General features: G+C 54.7%; 1 protein-coding gene across 2 annotated transcripts; it reads right to left on the reverse strand.

Annotated features, from left to right (window-relative positions):
- Positions 1-1,891: 1,891 nt before the first annotated feature.
- SH2B2 (SH2B adaptor protein 2) lies at positions 1,892-25,019 on the reverse strand. 2 transcript variants are annotated; one of them, XM_088176909.1, is made up of 10 exons: positions 24,957-25,019; positions 24,021-24,150; positions 14,542-15,429; positions 12,210-12,311; positions 8,491-8,582; positions 6,258-6,352; positions 5,893-6,075; positions 5,583-5,776; positions 4,689-4,860; positions 1,892-4,328 (listed from the first exon to the last, which is right to left on the reverse strand). In XM_088176909.1, exons 3-10 carry the CDS (start codon positions 15,400-15,402, stop codon positions 4,015-4,017), a joined length of 2,013 nt encoding a protein of 670 aa, XP_088033035.1. In that variant the 5' UTR covers positions 15,403-15,429; positions 24,021-24,150; positions 24,957-25,019; the 3' UTR covers positions 1,892-4,014. The 2 variants fall into 2 exon arrangements, with proteins under 2 accessions (XP_088033035.1, XP_014732156.2); XM_014876670.2 differs by lacking the exon at positions 24,957-25,019 and having other exon boundaries at positions 24,021-24,346.
- Positions 25,020-25,998: the final 979 nt, after the last annotated feature.

The following is a 25,998-nucleotide window of genomic DNA, read 5'->3' on the forward strand; positions in this document are numbered from 1 at the left end:
CCTGTCCCCTCTCAATCACCACAGGCTATTTTACAAAGCAGAATTGCTGCAAACCGATTGAGTTTCCTCTGCTGAGTAACTAAGCATAACTAATCCCTAGCGTTTCACCCTGTTTCTTCCTCACAGTCACCTCTCCAAACACACAGCTTCCCACAGCAGGGCTTTGAATGATGAGCTGCCAGGACTTGTCCCTCTGGTGCCAGTCCCCATGGGAGGAAGGCAGAATGGCAGCCTGAGGGCTACAGGGAGCAGCTGGACTCACTTGCCCAGAACATGGCTCCCAGCCACAGCTCACAGCCCCAGGAAACAAACAGGGAGCTGCCTGTCATCCAGCAGAGCCCTCGCAAACAGTGGGGAAAGAGACCTGGGAACATCTCACTCTGAAACTACGCCTTGAGGGAGTTGGTGCTGACTCTTGATGTATTCTGCACGATTTACTTTTAAAAATGTGGGGAGGGGGGAAAGACATTATTTAGATCATACAAAAATAGAAAGTATTTAATCAGAATATAAAGCCCACAAAATCAGAGTGCTGGGCTGGGATCTGGACAGGACTGGGCTGACTGGGGTCAGCAGATTTGCATTAGAACAGGGTAGTGTTTTCATAGGTCAGTTCGAACCAAACAACAAAACTCCCTAATCTTTATCAAAGAAGCTCATTTGTGTTTCTGAGGAGTTCTACCACAGGGATCCTTCTGGAAGCACTGCAATCCTTTACTGAGACAGACCCTGCACGTCAGGCAGGAGCAGCCGTGGAGCTCCAACACCCGCGTTAAACGTGGGCAGCTGCGCTGCTGAAATCCCTTTGCATTTTTGTCCTGTTCATGGTATGTGCCAGGGCACAGCTCAGCACCAGCATCCCTGCAGCCCAGTCCTTCTCCATCCTCGGGCAGAGGGCACTGCTGGCATGGAATCCAGCCCGCACACTGAGGCTGCTTTCCCCTTGTTTCACCATCAGATCTCTGTGTTAGATGCTGTTTTGTGCTGCCCCTGCACTTCCAGACACCCTGTGAAAGGAAAGGGGTGTTTTCCAGCAAGACTGATGCTGTAATTAGTCAATTTACTAATAAGCTGAGGTGTGAACGGCTTTCTGTGAGACAGGAGGAGCAGCTGTCCCGCAGGCACAGCCCTCAGTGTCACCTCCCCAGCTGCCCATCTGATGGATGAGCTCTCCAGGAGCGGTGAAAAGGCTCTGGTGACTTCTGGGGAGGGAATGTTTTTGTGAATGGATCATGACACAACCATGGCCTGATTACCGAGCTGAGCAGCTCCCTCCACCCCCCCAAAAGCCATGTGTTAGCTGCGTCTGTCACTGCTTAGCTGTCACAGTACAGTCTGGGACAATGCTCCAGTTTTCCCAGGGGATTCTCAGCAGAAAAGAGCACACTAGAAAGACACACAACGTCAGAGCATGAGGCACAGTCTCCCAGGAGAGATGCAGGCAGAGGAGGGGGAGTGACAGGCCATGGGGAGCTGCTGGGAGATGCTAGCACAGGCCCTTAGCAAGGGAGCAGCACCTTCACAGCCCAGGGCTGCTCATTCCCGATTATCCTGCTGCTTGAGGGATGCACCATTCTGACTTGCACTTCTGACTAACCAGACAGAGTAAATAACAGACTGGGAGGAGAGGAAACCTTGTCCTGTGCAGCCCGGACCCACCCTCCTCCTCCCTCAGCTCAGCAGAGGAGAAAACACGCTGCTCCCTTCCTCCTCTGTTCTCAGTGCACTCCAGCAGGCAGACACAGACCCAGCCTGGCCCCAGCTGCCCGGAGATAGCAACGAGGTCTGCACACATGAGGCATGACAGCATCCTCCCTCTCGTTTTCCTTTTTTTTGTTTTTTTTTAAATGCAGCCAATGCAGCAAAGCCCCAAGCTCTTGCTCACATGCTGTTGTTTTTGCAAGTGATTTTATTTTAAAACTGGAACTCGAGTTCTCCATTTAACAAGTCCCCCCTTCCCCTTTCTTTTTTTAAATAAAATTAATTTATTCTACACAACAGTAAACTCTTCCAGACTCTTCCCTATTTACAAATTAACATCTTTTGCTTGCAGATCATTGCTTCCCCCTCCTTTTCCTATCCTGTGACACAAAAAGTGAGAAACAAAGCCAAAATCTGAAGGTCTGTAAGGCAGTGCTCCCATCCAGCCTTCTGGATCCCACCCTTCAGGCCTCAGGGAAGAACCAGAGTGACGATGTTTGTGTCAGATCTGGAAATCTCCCCTCGTCCACCCTGTGTGTTAAACCCATCAACCAAGAGCATCCAGCCTCTCCCTGCTCTTCTGAGCTGTGTTTTAGCTGGGCTGAGGAAGGAGAAATACCCCCAGCAGAGCCAAGTGCTCCTGCTGCCCTCTGAAGGGCCGAGTGTTTGGGGAGAAAGTGGCATTTGCTGCAGGAATGGCATCCAGCAGGCCTTGTCTCACACATCCATGGGCCAGAAAGGCAGCTCTCACATCACAGGAGGAGGCAAGGAGCCTTGGGGACACCTCCCCTGTCCTCTTGAAACGGGAGGCCCATGTGAGTCAAGCACTGGGGACATGCTTAGCTAGCTCTGGAAAGAAGGCACCTAATAAATAAAAATTTGGCCCAACTCAATTCCAGGCAAATTCAAGGCGTTGGGGTTTTTTTTGGGTTTTTTTTGTTTTTTTTTGGTTTTTTTTGAGGTTGTGGCTTGGTTTGTACCTCTTTGAACTAAGTGGTAGCTTCGAGCTGGGTATGGTGGGGTCTGTTCTACCTGGAGACCTGTCCAGACACTCCAAGACCACCTGGCTCAGATCCTGTGAGCACTGTCACACAAGGAGCCAGGAGTCCTGGTCCTGGGTAAGACAAGCTGTGTCAGCCAAACCAAGGGGGATGTGTATACACTTTGTCTGCAAGCAAAGCTGCCCATCTGGAGGGTCTCCCACCCCCCGTGAGGCACAGACCCTGGCCTGTAAGACCATCCTCAGGCCTTCCATGACCTGCTGGAAAAAGAATCAACGTAGTGTTTTTGTTCCTGGGAGCCCAGCCAAGCAGGAATACCTGCTTTTACCTGCAAGGCAGAGCTGTCCCTCACCTCTGGACACAGCCCCTGGGCTCTGCCTGACACCTCGAGACATCCCAAATGACCAAAAATTGATGTAAAGAGGAGGTGTTGTCATATTTTCCAAGGTTTGCCTTGAGCAATGGAAAATATTGCCCAGCTGCAGAAGAGAGCAGGCAGAAGACTGAAGACTGATGTGGAGAGCTCAGGTTTTGAAAAATCAAGGAAGAGAGGGAAGAAGAAAGGGCTATCCAGGGATTCTCTGTTGGTACAGCAAGGAGAGAAAGGAAACAAAGGAACAGAAAATACAGAACAGCAGGAAAACCCTTCCTTGAATGCAATTCATTAAGCTTTGGACAAAAGCCTTCTTCTGTCAGAGGGTAGGAAACACGTGCCCCAGAGGGAGCCCAAAAGCCAGCCCAGATAAACCCTCAGGCCTCTGCAGCAGCACCCTCTCAGTGATCCATGTGTGCGAGAAGAGTCTCTGCATGGAGATCTGACATTTCCATGCTCATCCCAAAATGCCAGAGTCCCTCAGCAGCTGGTTTGCAGGGCGATGGTGCCAGAAGGATGTTGGCCATGCTGGGCTCTCACCCCGGAGGGGACATGGCGAGGTGCTTTGGCCAGAGGATGGAGCCTGCCACAGCTTCGGGTGCCATCCCACAATGGTCATAGCCAGGAGGAGATGCAGGGAGCCCAGCTCGGCCCTGGGAGAGCTCTTGGTCCGGAGGGAAGGAGAAGAGGTTGCAAGCTCTAAAATGGCACTGACTCTTTCAGCCTCCCACACTCCCAGCACTGCCCCAACTCTGGGGCTGGCGCCAGGTCCAGCTGGGGCAATGCCCACTGCTGCCACAGCTCCCAAAAGCAGCAGGGAGCGAGGAGGACATCCCAGCTGGGTCACTGGTGGTGGCAGGAGGAGGTGGCGAGGTCGGTGCAGCGGTGAGGGGCACTCTGCCCCGCTCCCCCCACCATGCAGCCCCCAGCACAGGGGGCTCAGTAGAAGGAGTACTGGTTTTCCACCGCCCGGGTCCGGCTCCGGGCACTGTCAGCCTCGTGGTAGTCCTCGGCACTGGCAGCAGGAGGCTCCGGCCGGCGCTCGGCGCTGTCGCTGCGGCTCCGGGGGCCCAGGGCACCCTCCAGGCGGTGGTAGGGTGCGGGGACCGGGACAGTGGGGGCCACGGCCACCCCCTCAGTGGGCGGTGGCACCGGCGGGCCCGTGGGTGCTGTGCTGCAGAAGTAGTGTGGAGGTGGCAGGTCGACCCTGCAGGCCGGTGGCTGCGGCACGAGGGGTGGCGGGGGGCCGGTGTCTGCAAGGAAAACAGGAGCTTGACCTCTCCTGTGCTGCCTGCGAGCTCAGCACCTTCCCACACCCCCTCTCCATCCCTAACCCTGTCCTTCTCCAAACCCTCCTTCCCGCTCTCTCCCAGCACAGCAGGACATTCCGAGCCTTGCAGACTTCTCTGCTCCTCTCAGGGGACTGACACCCACAACCAGGGACAGGGGGTCACACCGACACAGCCCTGCTACTGCACGGTCCTAACATCCACCCTGGCACATCCCCAGAGCCACACACATCAGTAGGGCACTGCTTTAGGGAGGGAATCCCATGGGTCTGTCCCTTTCAGGTGCCCCCAAGATCCCAGTCCCCACCCAGCCCTGGCACCTACCGGGCTGCGGGCTCTGGGCCACCACGTAGCTGCGGAGGGTGATGTCGGCCGCGCCGCCCGACTCCAGCGGGATGGGATGTGTGTGGAAGTGGCGCAGCATGTCAAAGATGGTCTGGAACCAGAGGTGCTGCACGTGGCACTGCCCGCTCTCGTTCAGTGACAAGCGCAGGTGCTGCAAGTGCAGGGGGCAGGGGGTGAGCTGGGGGTCATGAGGGTGAGATCCACCTTTGCAATCTGCAGGAGCCACCTCCACCAGCCAAGGGAGGTCTGCTCCTAACATAGGATTGTTGTGTTTACCGTGCTGCAGGGTGTTTCCTGTAAAACCTCACTTGCTGCAGCCCCAGAAGTTTGACCCCTCCTGGGGATGAACACCACAAAGAAACACACAGAGAAGGGCATCTGGGTGCAACCTGGGGCGGCTGAAGCTCTGATCCCGGGGTTACAGACAGCCTGGGGAAGCCTCTAGCCCACCTAAACCTCTTGCTAGGTTACAAGAACAAGCAATCTCTGCTAGAGAAGGGACCCAGCAAAAAGCTGCTTGTGGTTGGTTTTCCATAGTTCATCCATGTACTTCAGAACACAGAACAGACAAGGAGAGGGCAGGGGAAGGTGTGCCAGGCTACACTGAGCCTCCATGGGGTATTTATCCCTGTTTATCACATAACAAGCACTGATCCAGTTGGGAAAGTGTAGAAGAGGCTAGGCAGGATGCAGAAGGGTCTTGGGGCACAAAGGGCAGGTGGTCCTGAGGGATGGCCTACTGGGGTGCAGCTCCCCGCACAGCTGCTGTGTCTGGGGTCACCCACAGAGCAAGAAGGAACCTGAGGTGCTGGGCAGGGCTGGCACTAACATTCACGGAGAAGCAGAGGACATGGAGAAGCAGAAGACACCCACCTTGGCTTTCCCCTGGAAGTTGAAGGTCAGCACGTACTCCCCCGGCCGTGTCTCGCTCTGCCGGATGACGAACAATCCATGACTGCGGGCACCCCCGAAGAGCACCAGCTGGGCTGCCTTGATCCGTGACAGAGTCCCGTGGAACCAGGGGAAGTCAGACAGGTTGATCTCAGCCTCGGCCTCGCTGTCCTCCCCTGCCCGCAGGGACAGCAGGTTTTTTAGGGAGCACCCAAACATCACCCCCTCTCCTCCACTCCCTCTGTGCACCCTCCAGAGTGAGATGCTGGGGCTGCATCCTGCATCCCAGTACCTGTGAGATGCCCACCAGCAGTGGGGGAGGATTCCAGCGTCTGCAGGAAGCTTTCCAGTGGGACGTGGGTGAGGAGCTCCCCCAGGGAGTCCCTGCCCCGGCCGTGGGGCACGGGGACAGCGGTGGCCATGGCAGTGTTGTGAGCGCTGGGCAGGGCACATCTGTCTGGTGGCCTGGGTACCTCTGGAAGGGAAATTGCAGAGGGATGAGCTCGTGGCTCAGCATCACCCACCATCACTGGGCAAAGCTGGGGGCTGTCCTGCTCTACAGGAAACTGTGTTGGATACTCCTGGATCGTAGAGACACCAGCGGGCTAGGTTATGGCTCAGAGGGACTCCCAGACTTTCCCAGACGTAGCTCCTTACCATCATTCAGGAACTCGCAGCTGGACGAGGTTGTCCCGCCTGGCAGACAGGCTCCCTGTGCACAGGACACCAGCTCAATGTCGTCCCCACTGTCCCTGGAGGAGAGTACAGACAGAAACACACATGTGGCACCTCCACTCACTGGCATGGAATGGGGACTCAGCCAAACAAAATTCCAGCGTGATTCAAGAGCACATCCTATTGCTGCTGAATTCTTCCCAAGGGGTTGCCACTGCACCAAGAGCATTGAGAGGCAGAGCAGCCACCAAACATGAATTTTGGGGATGAGAAACCAGCGTGGGAGGGATTAAACCCTTGAAAGCCCACACTGAAAGCCCACGGGTCATGCTGGTCGGTTCCAGCTGCAGGATTTTACTGCAGCCTTGTGGGTTTGAAAGGAAAGCTGTTACCTTGACTCTCAGTGCTTTGCACCCACACACCCTCCCACCACCAACCTCCACCTGAGGGCGCTTTCACTTTCACCCTCTGCAAAAGGAATTACCCACCCACAGGAATTACATCCCTAAAAGACATAAAACACTAAGTCAGGAGGCCTGGAGCAAGACAGCAAGTGGGAATAGAGCCAGGGAGCCACTCAGAGCATCCCTGTTGCTGGCCCTCCTCGTGCACTTCAGCACCCTTCTTGCACAAGCATCCGACTTGCTATCCGACATCCTATTTTTATCCCAGCCACCAGCAAGAGTCCGGAGCTGCCCACAGCACTTGGCTCTCTTGCTTCACACGGGCCACGTGGGCACAGGGGAAGCGGCTGCGTCGGTGGCAACAGCTCCCTGTGAGCTGCTGAATTATTTAGTGGCCAGTAAGTGAATCAGCCATTGGGAGTCATTCAGCTGCAGCCAGTTAAAAACAAGAAGGGAGGAAGGAAACCAAAACCAGCCGTGCTCTGCAGAAAAGCCGTGGCTGGGCGCTCACGCGGCGGCTCCAGCACGCAGCCCTTGGCAAAAGCATCGGGAGCTGATTGAGAATTCGCTCTTGGCACGGAGCGTGTGTGTCGGTGTATTAAACAGCTCATTATTATTTGCTCTGGAGTTCATTATTATTTGCTTTGCAGTCACGTCCGGAGGCCAGCGCGGGACGGCGCTGGGTGCTAAGCAAACAGAAAGGGCTGGGAGGCTGCCAGGGCAGAGCCAGGGGCTAACGTGGGGATGCTGGTGGCTACTGAGGTGGCTCGAGGGGAGCATGGCTGTGGTGCTCAACTCCAGCTGGAAAACCAGCACTGAAACATGGAGTGAGGGAAAAAAGGCCTTTCCCCAGCCCAGCCTTAGCAGTGATTCTTGAGTTACAGAATCACAGAACGGTTTGGGTTGGAAGAGAATTTAAAGCTCATCTCATTCCATGGGCAGGGACACCTTCCACTAGCCCAGCTTGCTCCAAGCCCCATTCATCCTGGCACTGGACACCTTCAGGGATGGGGCAGCCACAGCTTCTCTGGGCAATCCGTGTCAATTATATATTATAGAATTACAGATTTTAGAAAACAGCAAAAGGAGCAAAGCTTTGGAATGCACATCCTCTCTGTGAGATGCAGCCTCCATGGTGACCAAATGCCTCTCTCTAGCAGGAGGGGGCAAAGGCAGCCTGGAGGGAGCAGGAACCTCTCCAAGCCTCTGTTCCAGGTTTGCTTGATGTTTTCACTTCTACAAGCATGGGCACCTGTTTTTTCCAAAACTGTGCCAAGAAGGCAGTGCCAGGGTTTCCCCAGAGGCTGGCCTGTCTGAGGCAGCTGAAGGGCAGCAGAACCAGGTACACAAACCTCCCTAACACAACTTGCTGCATGTGCTGGTGAAACATCAGATGAGAAGTTTTGGCTGAGTTATGACTCCAATGACAACACTGATGCCACTGTGATAGAAATACAAATAAATCAATTCAACCAGCAGAATCTTAAATATATAATGGATGCTAAGCTGGAAAAAACCATGGAAAATAGCTCAAATATGATATAAAAGCTTCAGAAGGTGAGTGTTAGGAGCTTCCTGCTTTGGGGCTGTGTTCCTTGCCAGGCTGAGAGGACATAGGGCAGAGAAAGGTGAACAAGTAGCCAGTGCTCTGCACCCCTGGCAGACACAGGCTGCTAACTCTGCTTCCAGACTTCTGCTGGGGTGATTTGGGCACTTTCTGTGACAACCAAGCAAAAATTGCATCTGGGTACCAGCCTGTGCTCAGGCAGCACAGCTTGGCACCACAGAGCCCCTTCCCCAGCAATCCTTACCCAGGGTCGATGCAGTCCTGAATATCAGCCACCCACGAGTGCTTCTGCAGGGAGTCGATGGTCTCCAGGATGTATTCAGCCCCATTCTCCACCTGCAGGCCATGTGGGATGGAGTCAGCTGTGCTGCCCCCTACTCCGAGGCAAAACACACCCCATAACCCAGCCAGACCCCCTGAACAGCACCTCAGCTGAGCAGGAGAGGATCAGTGTCCCACCCCATCCCAAGGGGTGACCCAAGGGATCAGTGTCCCACCCCATCCCAGCACAGAAGTTCCAAGGAGTGACCCACAGAGATGAATACAAGATGACTCCTGACTAAATCTGCAGCTCAGAGGAAAACCCCACCCCACCGTTATCAGAAAATACATGACAAGTTTTTTACAAGGTTTTTACAGCCTCTATGGAAAAAACACACCTGGCTGGCAGCACTGGGGTACATGGCACTATGCCCAAGCACAGACAGTATCCCTTGCTCCTGGGGCACCTCTGTGTCCCCCCAAAACTAGATCTGCACATGTATAGCAGAAGTCCCAAAACCCTGCCAGACTCCAGGAGTTTTAAACCTCTCCTCCACTGTCTTTTCTGCCTGCTGGTCTATGAGGCTTCTGACTTCTGATTGCAAGAGTGCAAGAGTGACTCTGACTGCAGAGTGGGAGAGAAACCCCCTTCCACAGGGATAAAAATAATAAATAAGAATTAGGATGCCGAAAAGCCTCCAAACTGTCCAGCCCAAAGAAGCTGTGCCTTTCTGGGGCCGAGCAGAACCCAGAAGCTCCACATCAGTGGACTCAGATGCCATGGGATGCTGTGTGCCTCTGGCAGGTTTCTCTGCATCCCTCATGGAGCCTTAAACATCATGTTCCCGAGGTGGCAGTGCAGCCGTGACTCTGGGAAGGTGTCACATTGCCAGCTGAGACAACCTCCAAGCAAATTCAATTAATCACAAACAACTGAATCACCGTCCTGAAAATAAGCAGGGAGGGCAAGGAGCAGAGCAGCGACCTGGACCCTGTCCCGAGAAGAGGTGGAGGGGTGTAGCACAGATCCCCCTCCCCAGTTTGTTTAACCTAAGAAAGGATCTTCTCTGGCTTTTTGAGGGCAAAGCATGAAGCTGACGTGGGAGATGGGGCTGCTCACTCATGCAGACATGACAGCAAGCGAAGCATGTGCAGGGCTTGGGTATTTTGCAAGCACCTGCTTGTGCAATGGAAAAAACTGCATGTACTTGGTGTCTGGTGGGCTCTGGGGACACGCTGGCTGCTCATTTTTAGGCAATCTGGCAGAAAGTATTTCAGTGTGGCTTCCCCAAATAAGGCAGGGGCTTTTCCACCCATCGTAACCTGTGTGTTGTGTGGGAAGGTTGAGATTGGGCTCCACATCACACGGGAAGGGAAACCACAGCACTCACCTTGCCCCCTAACCTGTACCCCAGCACTGAGGGTGCTTCACCCCTTCTGCAAGTCCAGCCAGCAAAGGAGGAATGGGAGAGCAGAAAGGTGTCCCAGCAAGAAGGGCCCAGGCAGAAAATGAGCCATGAATAACAGTGGATGTGAGAGAAGGGGAACAGCATCCTGTGCCAACAGATGGGGAGGGAGAGCAAAGCCTGGCTGGGTGGGCTCCATGCTGTGCTTGCTGCCTCAGCTCACTCAAAGGATCAATTGTGATCGATTCCCCTGTGGCAGGGGGAGAGCCAGGAGCAGGAGGTACCTGGTAGAGCAGGTATTTTCCAGCTGGCAGGGTTTGGAGCATTCCAGAAGGGCATTAAAGGAATGGCTGATGCAGTCACCAAGCTATTAGCAGTGGGAATGGAGAGAGCATGTCTCGCTTCAGAGGACGGGAAGAGGGCAAGTGCAGAATTTTCCTCCAGCAGCCAAAGAAACCAACCCTCACAGGCACCCAGGAGCCATCCCAGAGCTGAAACCCCCCAGCAGGGATCTGTCATGACCAAGCCCATCTGCTCATGCTCGTGGCAGCCCCAGGGATAAGGAGAAGCAGTGGCACATCCTCTGTGTTGAACATGCTTTGGACACTGATGTGACACATTTGAAGTGGGGATTGTAAGGGGATCTAGAAAACGTGACAAGAAGTAGTTGATGAGTGATATTCCAAGAGCAGAGATCAATGGCTGATGGGTTATCAATGGCCAGTGGTCAAAGCTGAGAGATATGCTCAGCAGCTCCTTCCCAGCAAAGGCTCCTCAGTGATGAGGACAAAAGAATGTGAGGATGCCTGATCAATTCATGGCTGACATCACACTGCAAGTGTGTGTTGGAGGAACAGGCAAGAATTCAAATGAACTTGTCAAAGCTGAAGTGGAAGAAAAAGCTGAAACCAGCCTCCAGCTCAAGGACAAGGTGAGCCCTGGGTTCACAGTGATTACCGTGGGTGTGTGGGCTGGGGAACCACGACTTGGGAGCAGTTCTGCAAAAATCATCCCAGAGTTGCACCAGCCCACAGGCTGCGTGTGAGTCAACATCATCATCATCACAGCGTGAGGAAAGCAACTGCATCAGCTTGGGCTGGACAGAGAGGAAGAAGAAAGGAGAAGTAATCCTTCCCATTTGCTCTGAGCAACAGCCCCATGTACACTTTGGGGCATTTCATCTCCAGAGCCTGCAAGGAAAGCAAGGAGGACCTTGGGCTGGCCAGTCTGGAAAACAGAAGACACTTGAGGTTGGCCTTTGAGGCACAGAAAACAACAGCTGAATGAGCCTCTGTGCCCGTGGCAGACACTGATCACTGCTGAGGCTGAAGAGCAAGAAGCCCTTGGGGAAGGGAAGTTTCCAGAAGAAGTTGTGTGACCTTGACAAGGAGCTGGATTTGATGGAAAGAAATTTCCCCTGGGAACGTGTGCTAGGGCCAGGTGGATTTCAAGGCTTGGGAGCTTTCACAAAGCCATTCTCAATTTTCCCCTCTTTTCCTTTCATAGTTTTCTAAGCTTTCAAGCAGGTTCATTCAGCTGGGAGGCCTGGCCTCTTCACTCTGCTTTGCCACACACTCTTGAGGAGAAGTGTCAGGGCGAGAGGTGTTTGTTTAGAAGAGGTAGAATACAGAAATGATCAGTTACTATCATGGTGTCCAAGACCCTGCAAAATTCAGCCCTGATCTGCCATGACAGGCTGTTGTCTTCCAGCAGAGCAGGAGGCAGCACTGAGTTAATTAACTGCATGATAGGGAAAATTCTGAAGAAAGAGACTTTCACTCTCTGCTCATGCCCCCAGACTTATTTGTGGTTGATCCCCAGGGTCTCGTTGGCCTCACAGAGCTGTTCCCATAGAATCACTAAGGCTGGGAAAGACCTCCAAGAGCATCAAGTCCAACCTTTGACCAGATGCCACCTCATCAACCAGACCACAGCACTAAGGGCCATCACATGGTGTCAATGAAACTGCCACCACATGTCACCGATCTGCAGCAGCAGCCACAAAACCAGGAGCAGCTGCACCAAGGAGCATTTTCCCTTGCAGGTTGTCTCAGGTCACTGATTTAACCCATCTCCTGGTGACACAGAGAAGCCACTCCCCATGGTGAAAGCCAAACAGCTTGATCCCAAAACACCCCAGTGTCAGCTGGAGGAGTCAGGGATCCTGTGGGGAGCATTTGTGCTGTTGGCATCTCAGCTCTGAAAGCCAAGGCAACGATCCCTTTGGGGACTGAGCTTCCTGCACTGGGGTGCAGGTGCAGAGGGGTTCCTGTAGGGATCCACACCCTGCTCTCACCTTTAGGACGAAGGTGTTGTCTTTGTCAGGCATCTCCAGGGGCATGGTGGTGCGGACCTCGATGATGGCTGACAGCGGGATGCTCACCTTGGGTTTGGAAGCCTGAAAAAAGGAAAAAAAATGCCAAAGAAAATAAGTGAAAAGAAATCAATGAATTAAAAAAAAAAGAAAAAAAGTCACTCAATTGAATCAAACTGTCCCTGGGGACAATGCAGCAGGGCTCTCAGAGGCAAGATCAGTTCAGCCTGTGTGGTTATTACAGGGGGGGATAAACAGCATTGATTTCCCTCCCGTGCCTGATAACTCTGAGCTCTGTGAATTAAACCAAGAGGAGGCCCAGTGGAAGACAGGGAGGTGCTTTTAGCTGCCAAACCACCCTCCTCGCTCCAGCGCAGGCTGATGTGCCAGCTCTGCCAACACCACTTAATTTCTCTCCATTTTCAACCCTCTCCCAATAGAGAGAGCTGTGCTAGCTGATGGGGGATGCTTCCCATGCAGAATGCAGCCCCATTTCTCCAGCACAGGAGCAGCATTTCAACCGAGCAGCTACGACACAGCAGCCTCAGCCATGCAGGGAATTTTAATTACATTAAAATAAAGAAAAATGAATTTCCCCCAGGGCCCCTGGCACCCGCCGGAGCCTCGGTGGGGAGGCAAGACCCGGTGCCTCCCACTCCAAGTGTTTGCTGAGCAACAAATTCCCCAGATATTTGTTTTAATTATAACAAATCCCCACAAAGGAGCTCGTGGAGCTGCTCTCCAGGGCTGGTCCCCTCCAGGGCTCTGGGATTTGGAGCACTGCAGCTGCAGGAAGCAGAGATGAGATTTAGTCACCAAAACCTGTGCCTTGGGTGCAGTGGGTGGGATAAGGCCAGCAAGGAGCTCCAGGCTGCAAGTTACCAATAACGGGCTCAGTTCCCATTTTTATTAGGAAATAAAAATAAATAAATCCAAGACAGAACAGAAATTGCTTTTTCCCTTTCAGGATGTTTCGTTTCTGCCAGCCCCAGAGCCCCAGTGCTGCCTGCAGACACGTCTCAGCCGTGCAAGGCTCTGCCCATCCCTGGGGAATTTTTCCATCTTGGTGTTTGCACAGGAGAAGGTCAGAAAGGAAGCAGCAGCTGCTTCGAAAGGAAAGGAAACAAGGTGATAATTCACCCCTGAGCCAGAGAAGGGTGTCAGAATCATAGAATGGTTTGGGGTGGAAGGGACCTTTAAGATCATCTCATTCCAACTCCCTCCTCTCCAGGGGGATTCTTCCCTTTAAAAGACACGGCCATAGTTTTTGTTGGGTCTATGCAAAAACAAAGCTGTGGGCTGCTGAAGCAAAAAGCAGTTTTCTTCCAGCTGTGCCAGACTGGTGCCACTTTTACATTTGCCAGATGGAAAGCAAGATGGGATGACAGGAGAAAGCTGTAAACCAAAGTGGGGTGTGATTATAACAGAAGAACAGACAATGTTCATAAAAGTTGCCATAAAGTAATTTCAAAATTGATTTTTAGAGGCAAATCAAGATACACTGAAAAACGGATTTCTCTATGAGCTCGCTCTTAAATGTTTTAAGAGCAGCAGTTGTTCCATTTTAACCCAAGTTTATTTTCTTTTTGGTGCAGCTGACATGTCAGGCTTCATCAGATCCTCCATCCATAGAATCACAGAATGGGTTGGGTTGGAAGGAATCCTGTTCCACTCCCTCCTATGGGCAGGGACACCTTCCACTATCCCAGGTTGCTTCGAGCCCTGTCCAACCTGGCCTTGGACACTTCCAGGGATAGGGCAGCCACAGCTTCTCTGGGCAACCTGTGCCAGGGCCTCCCCACCCTCGCAGGGAAGAATTCCTTCCCAATCTCCACCTATTCCTATTTAAAGCCATTCCACCATGTCTTGTCACTCCATGCTTTTGTAAGATGTCCCTCTCCAGCTCTCCCATAGGCTCCCTAGTGGGCACCATGGACATGGGGTTGTTTTCTTCCAGCCAGGCCCCATTCCTGGGCTAGGGAAGTCTCCAATCCAGCCCAGAGCAGTGCCCACCATACTCATGCTGAGCTGCTCTCCAGAGGGATGCATTTGAGTCTAAACTCATGTGTTATATTTTCTCAAAAGGTGAGAGGCACAGACCAACACCAAGAGTGCAAGGTTCATTTTGGCCTGCAGACTGGATGAGTTTCAAGCACATTTTCCCATCCATTCACACCTCAGCCACACAGCACCAGATCTCCCTCTGGACCAGAGCTGGATTTCAGCCCAGCTCAGCAGCAAAAACAAAAAAACCCAAGCAAAGCCCAACTTCTGCTTGAATTTCTCATAAAAAACAACAAAAGCTAGGACTTACCTTTGGAGGGACATAAAACTCCAGGAGGAACCTCTCTCCTTCCACCTTCACCGCCTTGCGCAGCAGGAGGCGGCACTTCTGCCACTGCGAGCTGCCCACACAGTTCGTGTCATCGGCCACCATGTAGCGCAGCGTCCCCTCCCTCTGGATGTCCACCAGCTCCACCTTGGACGAGGGCACCTTGGACAGGCGCAGTTTGTGTGTCCATTTCTCCCGAGGGTCCCCGGGCTCCTTGCCCCCAGCTGGCCACGGCTCCCTCTCGGCTCTGCGGCCGCCCAGGGCAGCCTCGGCGCCCGGCTCCGGAGAGGATTTGCGGTGCCACATCTCCTTCATCCCATCCACCACGCACAGGCTCATGTTCCTCAGGGAGAAGCCTTTCTTGAACTTGGGCTTGGCAGCAGCGTGCATGGACACGTCCTCAGAGCTGCGGGACTGCCCGTAGGAGGAGACCTTGTGAGCCTGCACCTGCTGGGCTGGGGTCAGGTACCGGCTGGCGCCCAGCGGGGCGTCCATGCTGTCCAGAGACTCCGTGGATGTCTCCTCCTTCCTCGGGGTGACCTCCCGCCCGTAGGGGACGTGGCAGTTCTGCAGCCCCACGAAGGGCACGATGTTGTACTTGGTGGGCGAGTCAGACACGAACACCCGGCTGACCTCCAGGCTGAAGATGTCCAGGAAGTTGGCGGTGAAATGGTGGGAGAAGGAGGTCTCTGCCCCGGGAGTGTCGTAGTGGGGGTTCTCCTTCAGGAATTGGCAGAACTTCTGGGCAAAGTCCACGGCGGCTGCCTGGGCGTGCAGCTTGCAGAACTCCCTCCAGTCGGGGAGCGGGGAGGAGGGCTCCTGGCACAGGGCATCGCCGTTCATGGCTGCCCCATTCCACCTGCCGGCGGGCTGAGGGACAAGGACACGGCCTGAGAGTGGCAGGGACATGGACAGCCCACCCTGTCCCCCAAAAACAGGGGAGATGGACAACCCGCCCTACCCCCCACCATGGGGACATGGACAACACACCTTGTCTCCTCCTAAATGGGGACTAGGGCAACACACCTTGTTGCCCCACCCAAGGGGGACTTTATACATGGACAACACATCCTGACCTCCCAAAGTGGGGTTTGAACATGGACAACAACCCTGACCCCCAAAAATGGGGGTCACCCCTTGCCATGATGCCAGAACTGATCTGCAGTTCCAGTGAAAAGGAAAATGCTGCATGGAAGTGTCTGTGTGTCGCTCTCTCTCCACCTCATCCACTAGGAAAAAATCTTGGCCCTGGCAGCAGCCATAAATTGTACTTATTTTACGATTATGACCATGCAAAAGCATTATTGATTTCTCATGAAACCGCTAAGGAGTCCCTGAGCGGAGGAGCCCGGGGGGATTTGCCTGCAGGATTCCTCTCACTCTGTGTCTGCCTGGGCATGGCACAGCTCTCCATAGGGGGAGGGAGCACCGGGACACCTGGAAGTACCCACCCAGGGCAGCATCCTCCCCTCTGCAACCAGCAGCTGCTCCTTCTCTTTCTCCAGTCTCTGTTTCTGCCCTCATCCTTTGCCACATCAATTTTGGGATTTTGCCATCCCCTCTGAGCATCAGCTAACAGATAACCCAGGATAGGTCCTCAGAGGAGCCAATGAGTAGGTCGGGTACAGGGGGAAAAGGAGCAGAAGCCAGAGCCAGGAACACACCAGAAGATGATGGGAGCTGAACACCAGACCTGTGAGCCCTTTGGAGAAGCACCACTTTGCCCAACCTCCACACTGGTCCTTCTCACAGTGGCTGTAGGACTGGCAAGGCACCAGCCTGGTGCTCATGCTGCACTTCCCAAATCTCTACCTGGCTCAGAGCAGCACGAACAGCTTAACCTGGGAGACCCCAGCAGCGACTGCATCTCAAAAATCACCTCCCAGTGCCCAAACTGCTCATGGCCGCTGGTGCTGGTGGAGCACTGCTGAGTCCATGACCCCAAACACCTGGTCCCTGTGTCCAGACACGCTTTCTTCCTCCCCTCCAAGGGCAGCAGTTTGGCAAATCCACTGCCTGAAACACTGAGTCCAACGGTGCCTGTGGCTGCCCTGCTCCAGGCAGGGATTGTGCCTGTGGGATCCCGTTCTGGAAGGGCAGGACAGTTCCCCCGGGTTTTGCTGTTCTCCATTCACACAGCAGCTCTTTCCCTGGATTTTGCTGCTCCCCATTCACAGAGCAGCTCTTTTGCTGGCGAGGGATTACTCCTGCTAATAAATCACGCGCTGTACCCCGCCGGCAGCTTACACGGCCAGTAATTAATTACTGCTCGGATGAACGGCACAAGCCATGGCATGGGGCAGGCACTGAGGACTGGCATAACCTGCTCCTAATCCCCCAGACCCCAACCATGCCAGTCCCCAGACCCCAGGCAGGACCGAGCCCTGAAGGCTGTGATTCAGAGCAGCAGCTGTGGCCAGGAGCTGCTTGCCATTTCCCCAGCACATCCCTATGGAGATGAGTTCTCTGGGAGTACCTCCATCCCAGGAAGTGGCTCACAACCCTCCCAGACAGGGAGAAACCCACACAGGCAACAAAATCCCAACAGAAACACGACACGTGGCATTTTCCCACCTTTAAGGCTGCGATGCTGCTCAGGGCTCTGGCTGTGCCGAGGAGGCACTGAGGACAGACTACATATGTACCTGCACTGGCTCCTCACATCACACAACACCAGCAGAGCTCCAGCCCCTGCAGAAATCCCTGGCAAAGCTCTCCCCAGCATCACAGGGCTTTCCCGGAGACCTGAGCAGGGAGCCATGCCAGCTGGGAAAAAAACCATCCCTGCAGTTTAGGAGCAGCATCTGAATTTCCCCAAGAGACATCAGCAAAGCAGCAGAAAATGCAAAGCTGTTTGTTACCCGCCCAGCAAATGAAATTCCTAATTATCCATCCATCACCAAGCAGAAGATTTAAAGACTCTGCCCTTTGAATCGAAAATTCACAACCCCAGCTCTGCCATGGCCTGGGAGCTGCCCTGGCACCAAGCCACAGGCCAGGAGTATTTGGGCTCCGGGAGAAAAGGGGGATGAAAAGGAGTCTCCTGCTGCCAATCCAAGCAGTCACAGCAAGAGCAAGGGAGAGGGAAAGGGTGCAAAGGAAAAAGAGCAGGAAGGGGCTTGTGGGGGGAGGAGAAAGCCCCTCAGTGATGGTTTTATTTGCATCTGCCCAGGGTGTTGAGCCCCGGGGCTTTGCTGGTTTCCCTCCCATGAATTTGGGGGAAAACACCGGAGAGAGGAAGGACTGGTGCTCAGGGCCTGCCTGTTTGAAACCAAGGGATAGCAAGCTATCAGACTCCGAGAGGTTAAGGGGAAAGAAAAAGAAGAAGAAGGAGGAAAAAAAAGGCACTTCAAAAAAGATAAAGCCCCAAACAAAAAGCCTCAAGGAGATCCAGGCACGGCAGCCGGGCTCAGGCTCGGAGACACGCACGCAGAGGCATCACAGCATCTTCCTTTCATCTGCATGGGGATGACAGACTTTAAAAGGCCAATTTATAAAAATGAAGCCTAGAGGAGAGACATCTGGCAGGTCTGAGGAGGCGGCGGCGGGGATTACTAACCCTGTGCCACATATCCAACCCCTCCTGCCTGGAGCACAGCCAGGAGCCCCCGGCCAGGATCCAACAGCACAGCCTGGGAGTCAGTGGGGTGGTTTAAGGGCAGCCCCTGGGACTGCAGAGCCATCCCCGCCCCTGATTCACCTGATTTCTGCAGGAAGCAGGCTCCCAATTATCTGTGTAGATTTACCTTTAATCTGGATGCCTGCACTCCCCTCCATACCAACAGCTCTGCCCCACTTCTTGAAATAACTTGTCATGCCACAGACAGCATCCCCGGGCAGAGCACTGGAAACGGAGACGAAAATAAGCTCACAGTGAAAATAAGCAGCAAATCTGCAACTGCTTTTTGGAAAAGGCCATCCCCTGCCAGCCCAGCTTCCTGAGGGCTGCAGCATGCTCCAGGCACCTTTCTAAGGAGCCAGGTCCCTTTAGAAATTCCATAAGCCCACTCCAGAACTGGCTCAGGGGTCACAGCCTTGAGTCCCTGGCCTGAGTGACACAAGAGGAGAGAAAAATAAATACATAAAATGGGGTGGTTTGTTGTCATGAAGAAGCCATGGAGTGGCAACCACGGCATCAAGCTGGTGGATAGGGTTCTAACCCACCTCAACGAGTCCCCAAACTCCTCCCAGGGCTGAGCTGTGCCTGCTGCCTCTGTCATTTGGGAAACTGAGTCAAGATTTAAGAAGAGAAGATAAAAATAAAGAACTCCTGGGGCTTGCCAAGTGGAAACCCAGGCTGGGATGGCAGGTGAGAGCCAGCTGCTGGCAGTGATTTGGGACACCTCTCCCACCAAAGTGGGCTGAGGCATCCCCTGCTCCAGGGGGAGGGTGGGGAGTATGGAATAATCTGAAAGTTGAAGCAAAGCTACTGACCTCAAGAAAAAATGAAATTTAAACTGTCAGCAGAAGCGCAGGAGACCATAAAAAAACAACTCCCCGGTGAAGCAGGAGTCAGGGAGCAACAACAAAGCCACCGGGATTTGCTGAACCACAGGCGTGGGGAGGAACCAACATCTAATGAGGTGTTAATAACTCGAATGCGCAACACCGGTCATGGGATGGCCAGCACCGCCTGCCCAGCGCTGGCTCTGATGGCTTTATTTAAGGAAACAACCCTAATAAAGAGATGTTTCCCTTCCGCCCGGCACAGCGCACCAGGCTGGGACAAAGTGATCCGAAACTCAGCGGGGGAAAAGCACGGTCTGGTGCAGGTTGTGAGTTGAATCTCTCCATCCATGCCTGCATCTCTCCACCTGTCTGGGAAAACGGGAAAGGAAAAGCCAGCGCAGGGGGACGTGCAGCAAAGCTCCTGGGGAAGGAGATGCCAGCTCAGCCCCGGCTGTCCCAGCCCTGCGAGGCTGCTCGGTTTCCAGCAAGATCGATGCCATTCAAAGCCCCAGCTGGTCATCCCGATCCCGCGGGAATGACGTGAGGAAACCCAGGCACCTGCTCCCCCAGAAAAGCGCCTGACCTCAGCGTGCCATGCCAGAGGAGATCCCCGAGTCACGAGCGGGTCGCAGAGCAAGGCGATACCCCCGGGCCCCCGAGGGGATGCTCCTGGCAGGCAGCTCCTGACACACGGGCAGCTCCCGAGGGAGCTGTGCCTGCCTGCACAGCCCCGAGCAGACGGGAAAACAGCTCAAACCAGGCGGCAGGGACGGCGTGAGGGCAGGAGAGAAGCAGGGGCATCATCCCCGCTGCCACTGCGCAAGCACAACGGGATGAGGGATGCGAGGAGCTGATCTCCCATTCCACAGCCGAGATCTGGAGCGTGTGACCAAGTGACCTCCTCCCTTTGTCACCTCGAGGACCCTTCCTAGCCCTGGAGACCCACCAGAGCTTTAACTGCGTGCAGAGGCTGAGCTGAGGAAGAGAAAACCACAGGGAACAAAAGCAGAAGTCACCTGCCTTGTGCCTGTCACACCCCCCAGACCCTTGACCACAGCTCTGGCGTGGGAGAAACTGATTGCTCTCCATGCTCCTCAGTACTCCATGTACTATTTATACTATTGTGATCTTAAATCAGGCTGTCTGTCTGGACCAGATAGAAATGGAAACATTCTTTGTTCCTCTCATTTACTGGCCATCCCACTAAAATATTAATTGAACAGCATTTTGGCCTCAAATTTTATAGTCAAATCACCTGCCTCAAACCAATCCCTCAGCAGGAACATGCTTTAATTCCCTGCTTAGATGCACTTCAGGGTCCACCTGTTACCTGCAGGTTAGAAAACATTTTTCTGAAGTGAAAAGGCTCCTTGTGTCTTTTCCTGCTGCTCAGTGAGGGGTCCCACTGGCCAGCCCAGCTCTCACAAAGGATGCTCCAAAGCACTCATTAGTGCTGGGTGGCCAGGACAAGGTTTTGGGGTGCAGGTGCTTAGGGGACACATCTTCAAAAGAGACAGTGGGCAAGAAACGAACCTTTCCTCCTCCTGCACATAAGGATGTCTCCACAGCTCAGTGTGATATCCTGATTCCAGCCCCAAAGGAACCATTGCTCCTGAAAATGAGCAGATGGGCCCATGAGAGCCCCACAGCAAAACCTGAGATTTTCTCCATTTCCCACTATTCTGACCACACCACAGGGTTGTTTCTCTCCCTCTCCTCCAAAATCCCCTGCAGTGGATGTTGTACCTCCTGTGCTGACAGCTGCTGGAAAATAAAGACATGCTCATAGATAAGATCCACTGGATCATGGATAATCTTTTCCCTGAGTAATTCCATCCAGCTTGCAAGGAGCCTCACCCAAGCCACTCAACCTGCTGGGTACCTGCCAGTGTTGTGGGACCCAGCCATGGGGACAGGGTCCCCAGGGTGCAGTGACAATGATCAGCAAAGCTTTGGTGAATCTAGGCATCATGAACGCATCTTGGGGCTTGGGAAATGTGTTGGTGTCTGGGAATAAAGCAAAGACACTCCCTCAACGTCCCAGAGGAAAAGCTATTGGAAAAAAAAATTTAAAAAACCAGAGCTTGAAGTGAAGGAGGTCAGAGGCTGTTGTCCATTCCCCCTCACTTGGATGCCACCTCACGTGCCTGTCTCCAGCCAGAGAGCTTCCCACAGAAAACTACCCAGTCCAAAGTCTATTTTTAACCACCACAATAGCAGAGCCTCCCCTGAGGAGCAGCAGAAGCCCTGTCCCCAACCAAGCAATCTCACATTTCCCTCGCTAAGCCTCGACTTCCTTCCGCCCCTCAGCCCACAACAAAACCCTTCTCCTCCTCTCGCCTTCCCATCCTCACAAAACTATTTGCACATCCATCCATCCATCCATCCCCCTCCAGGCTGGTGTGCTGTGGGTGCAGAGTGTCCTGCTCACCTGTTACACATTAACCACTGACCTGGTACCTGTGGGCAGACCCTTCCTGGACTCAGAAATCCCAAACAACAGGAGATTCATCTGCTCAGCCCCCTCCCCTGGGTGCACCCAGAACTCTGGGGATTTAAAGAAAAAGCCTGGCAACGTCAACCCAACTGCACTTCACAAAGTAAGTGGAAACTCTTTAAAAGATATTACTCTTGCCCTGGGGATTTTTGTGCCATGGAGGAGCTCTTTGGGTGTTTTTGGGGAGAGAGCTGAGTGGATGCTCAATAAAGCAAATCCTGATGGATACAGCACAGTCATCACTGGGGATCCCCCATCATTAGGTCAGAGAAACCCCTAAGATTGTTTTTCAATTACAGCACATAATAAACATGAGATAAAGTTACACAGTTCTGTAGGAAATTTTCTTATTATGTTTTTTTTTTAATGTTGCAGATCTAATTCCCCACACGCATCACTGTCTCATACCCGCCTGCAAACAGCCTTAAACTGCTGCCTAATGGTATCTGAGCTGGGGAAATTCAATTCTACCCAGCGCCTCACCCAGGACTGCTACAATCACTGCTAATTGCTTAAGTGGTGTATTAAGCAAAATAAAAATTCCAGTGGGCTTTGAACTACCCCCCCCACAACCAGATGATGCCAAAACACCCTGTTACAGCTGCCAACCCTGGCTGGAGATCCAACCTCAAATATCCTTTTTCTCTTCACTGTGCAGGGATGCTCCTGGGCAGGCAGAGCTTCGTACCCAGCGTGGCCATGACCACACCAGAACGATTCACAGGCTGGGTCCAACTTTGCCATCCCTCTTGCCAGGGTTCTGGGGTGCCATTGCAGCCCCCCTCCTGCCCCAGGGTCCAAATACTGCCAGGCCCCAGTGGAGCAGGACACAAATATCTTCCCAGTGGGACCCTGGGGTGGATGCACACTGGGTACCTCTCCTGTCCCCCCACCTGTGGGTGTGGATGGATGTGGGGCTCCAGTCAAGTCTCATCCCAAACCCAGACCCTGCACTAGAGCAAGCAGATTCTCCAAGCCCTTCTGGTTTTCCCTTTAGCAAAAAAATCAGGTGTGGGATGCAGTTTTCCCTTTAGGCATGTTCTCCCCTCCTCTCCACCGTGACGGAGCCAGTTGGGACTGAATTTCTGGGAGCACACCTGGGGGCAGGGTCCCCAGGTTCCCGCTGCCTGCACAAGGAAGTGGATCACTGAGCCAGGGAGAAGTCTCCAACCCATATCCCACCACCTCACTGGCATCCATGGGCAGAGAAAGCAGCTGAGGTCAAGTGAGGGCACCCACAGGCAGGAGGGGAATGATGCAGGAACCCCGAGCTGGAAGCACTGCCCTGTGGCACCCCAGCCAGCCAGCCTGAGTCAGCAGGGCCAGCAGATGTGCAACCATCATCGGATTTCTCTGCTTCTGCTGGGAAGAAGAAGAGGAGGAAGAGGAAGAGGAAAGGCATTAGCCAGCAATATCCTCATCTTGAAGAGACGGGTGTTCTACCTCCAAGGAGGAAGGACAAGAGGAGGCTGGACAAGACAAGCCCATGATGTCATGAGGGTGCTCACAGTCCAGGAGAAGAGGGAACAGACCTGATGGCCCAGGGAAACAGCCAGAAGAGACAGCCCTGCAGTCACGCAGCCACTGCAGCCCTGAACCAACTGAGGAACTCACAGTGGAGGAAGGAGGTGACTTTTACCCCAAAGCCTTGACCAGACAGGGATGGGAACCAGGGCTGACGTCCTCCTCGATGGCACAGGGGTCTGGTCACTGAGCTGGGTAAGACACCAGGCAGAGTGGGCAAACCTGTGTGCTCCCCAAGCTAGAGCAGAGAGGATTATGCAGCTTTTTTAGGAAACACTCAGGGCTAGCCCTGGGCTCCTCTGCTGCGTTATAGTGATGGTGAGACATTGGGAATACCACTGAAGGACACAGAGGGAAGGTCCAAGGGCGCTTGCCATCCCATCTGAGCAGATCTCCTGGCAGCACACATCCACCTGTCTGTACAAATGTGCCCTCCCCCCAGGGAAGGGGGGCTGAGCATTTTGGAACAGCCTGTGTGGTTTAGGAGGATGATTCCTATTTAGAAAGGCATCCCCACATGTCCATGGTCTTTCTCCACTCTCCCAACAAACCAAACCAAAAATCCTCATGGAAGGGAGCTCTGAGTAATCATAGAATCGTTGAGTTTGGAAAAGACACCAAGATCATCCATTCCAACCATTCCAGCACTGCCCAGGCCACCACTAACCCATGTCCCCAAGTGCTACATCTACACCAGGGATGGTGACTCCACCACTGCCCTAGGCAGTCTGACAACTCTTTCAGCAAAGCCATTTTTCCTAATATCCAACTAAACCTCCCCTGGCATAACTTGAGGCCATTTCCTCTTGTCTGGTCAACTGTACCTGGCTACCACTTCCTTTCAGGCAGTTGTAGAGAGTGAGAAGGTCCCCCCTGAGCCTCCTTTCCTCCAGGCTGAGCACCCCCAGCTGCTCCTCATCCACTCAAAGCCACAGGACAGGGCCCGTGGGGGGTTTTGGGCAGGGTGCTGGGGGGACTGAGAGGTTTTTACCTCTTTTCCCGTTCCAGTTCACAGGATCCCCGAAGCACCGGCAGCGTGGCTCTTGCAGGTCAAATGCATAACTTCAACCGATCAATTTCCACACTGGAAGGAAGTACCAGCCCGACTTGGAGGGAGGGACCTGGAAGGCAAAGGTTTAGGCTGTCAATAGGAGCCAGAGCAATATCCCCAGGCACATCTCACCTCCCCCAAGCCACAGTGCTGCTGGGCTGCAGCCTGACTTCACCAAAACCAGAAATAAGCAGAAGGGCCAGGCAGAAAGTCCCCCCCGAGCCTCCCAAGGGCCTTCCCGCGGTGCTGCCCGGGCTCAGCAGAGCAGGGCTGAGAATTCCCGGGAGCCGCAGCTGCCCCACGGCTGTCCCCGGGGACGGCCGGCACCGTCTGCCCGGGGCTGCGGCGCCCTCGGGGGGCCCCCGGAGCAGCCTGCACCCCTTGTGCAAACCCAGGACAATACTGACTGAAAACAGGCGAGCATCCATGCGGGGGGCTGCGTGCTGCCTGTACCCCCCCCCTACCCCCAGCCTCGGGGGGAACCAAGCCATGGCTGCAGCCCCCAGCCCCGCAGCAGTCCCGCATCCCCGCAGCAGCCCCCAGGGCAGGGAGAGCCCAACCCATGGCTGCAGCCCCCGGGCCGAGCCGGGTCTGCCCCATCAGCGGGGCCCGAGCGGCGGCGATGCTCACCGGGAAGGGGGGGGGACCCAGCCGGGGGAGCGGTGGCGAGGGGAGGGGAGGGGGCGGCCCGGGGACCCTCCCGGATGCACCGCGCCGCAGCGGCGGGGGGCGGGACCCTCCCCCGGGTGGGGGATCCGCTGCTGAGCGGGGGGGAAGAACCGCGAAAAACCGGGAATAACCGGCAATAAAGGGCCCTCCCCTCCCGCCCGCTGGCGCGGTGCCGATACCGGTGCCGGTACCGGAGGGTGCGCTCACCCGGCCCCGTTGGCGGCTCGGCTCGGCTCGGCTCGGCTCGGCTGTGCCCGGCCCGGCCGCCCCCCGCCCCGCCGGCAGCGCCGCCCCCCGCACCGCCCACCCCGCCCCCGCCGCCTTAAAGGGCCCCGCCCGGCCCCGCATCCCCCGCCCCCGCCGCCCCCGGGGACACCGAGCCGCCCCCGCCACCCCATGGGGACCCCCGGAGACACCGAGCCACCCCCCCCATCCCATGGGGACCACCGGGGACACCGAGCCATCCCCGCCACCCCATGGGGACCCCCGGGGACACAGAGCCATCCTCGTTCCCATGGGACCCCCGGGTACACCGACCTATCCCCGCCACATGGGGACCCCCGGGGACACCGAGCCACCCCCGCCACCCCATGGGGACCCCCGGGGACACCGAGCCATCGCCACTCACCGCGGGCTGGTGTGGGGGGCGTGCCTGCCAAAGCGCCCCAAATAACAGGGGGCACCCCAAATCCTCAAGAAGAGCCCTTAATCCTCGGATGGGCTCCCCAGCCCTCCCAGGAAATCCTTGAGCAGCACCCTAAATTTTCAAGGTGACAAGTCTTCAGGCCCCAAAGATCTTCAAGATCCATAAATCCTAGCAGGGCAGCCCTGTGCTCTGAAGAGGGGCTGCAGCCTTTCCTCACCCCATCTATCACCCAAAATTTGTCCTGGCACTGGATTGGGGTGATCCCCTCCACACACCCACATTCCCAGGGGACACAAGGCAGGGTGTTGTGACTGCAGTGGCTCCAGGGGGAATTTTGGGGTCTGGACCTAATGCCTGCCTTTGTCACCCTGCTGATGCATTTTGGGGCCCATCTCAAAGCACTTTCCCTGCCAGGGGATTCAGGACAGACTGAACCCCAGGACAGGGTGGGTCAGGATGGACCAAGCCCCAGGACAGGGGAACTGAAGCCCAGAGAGGTTTAAGGGATGGAGTTGGGGGTCACACTGCCTCTGAGACCCTGCACAGCGCCCCCAGCCTCCCCATGGCATGTCCATGGGTGGATAAGGATGAGTCACCATTTAA

The sequence above is a fragment of the Sturnus vulgaris genome, chromosome 21, assembly GCF_052056855.1.
Source record: "Sturnus vulgaris isolate bStuVul1 chromosome 21, bStuVul1.hap1, whole genome shotgun sequence".
In the NCBI taxonomy this organism is placed as follows: domain Eukaryota; kingdom Metazoa; phylum Chordata; class Aves; order Passeriformes; family Sturnidae; genus Sturnus; species Sturnus vulgaris.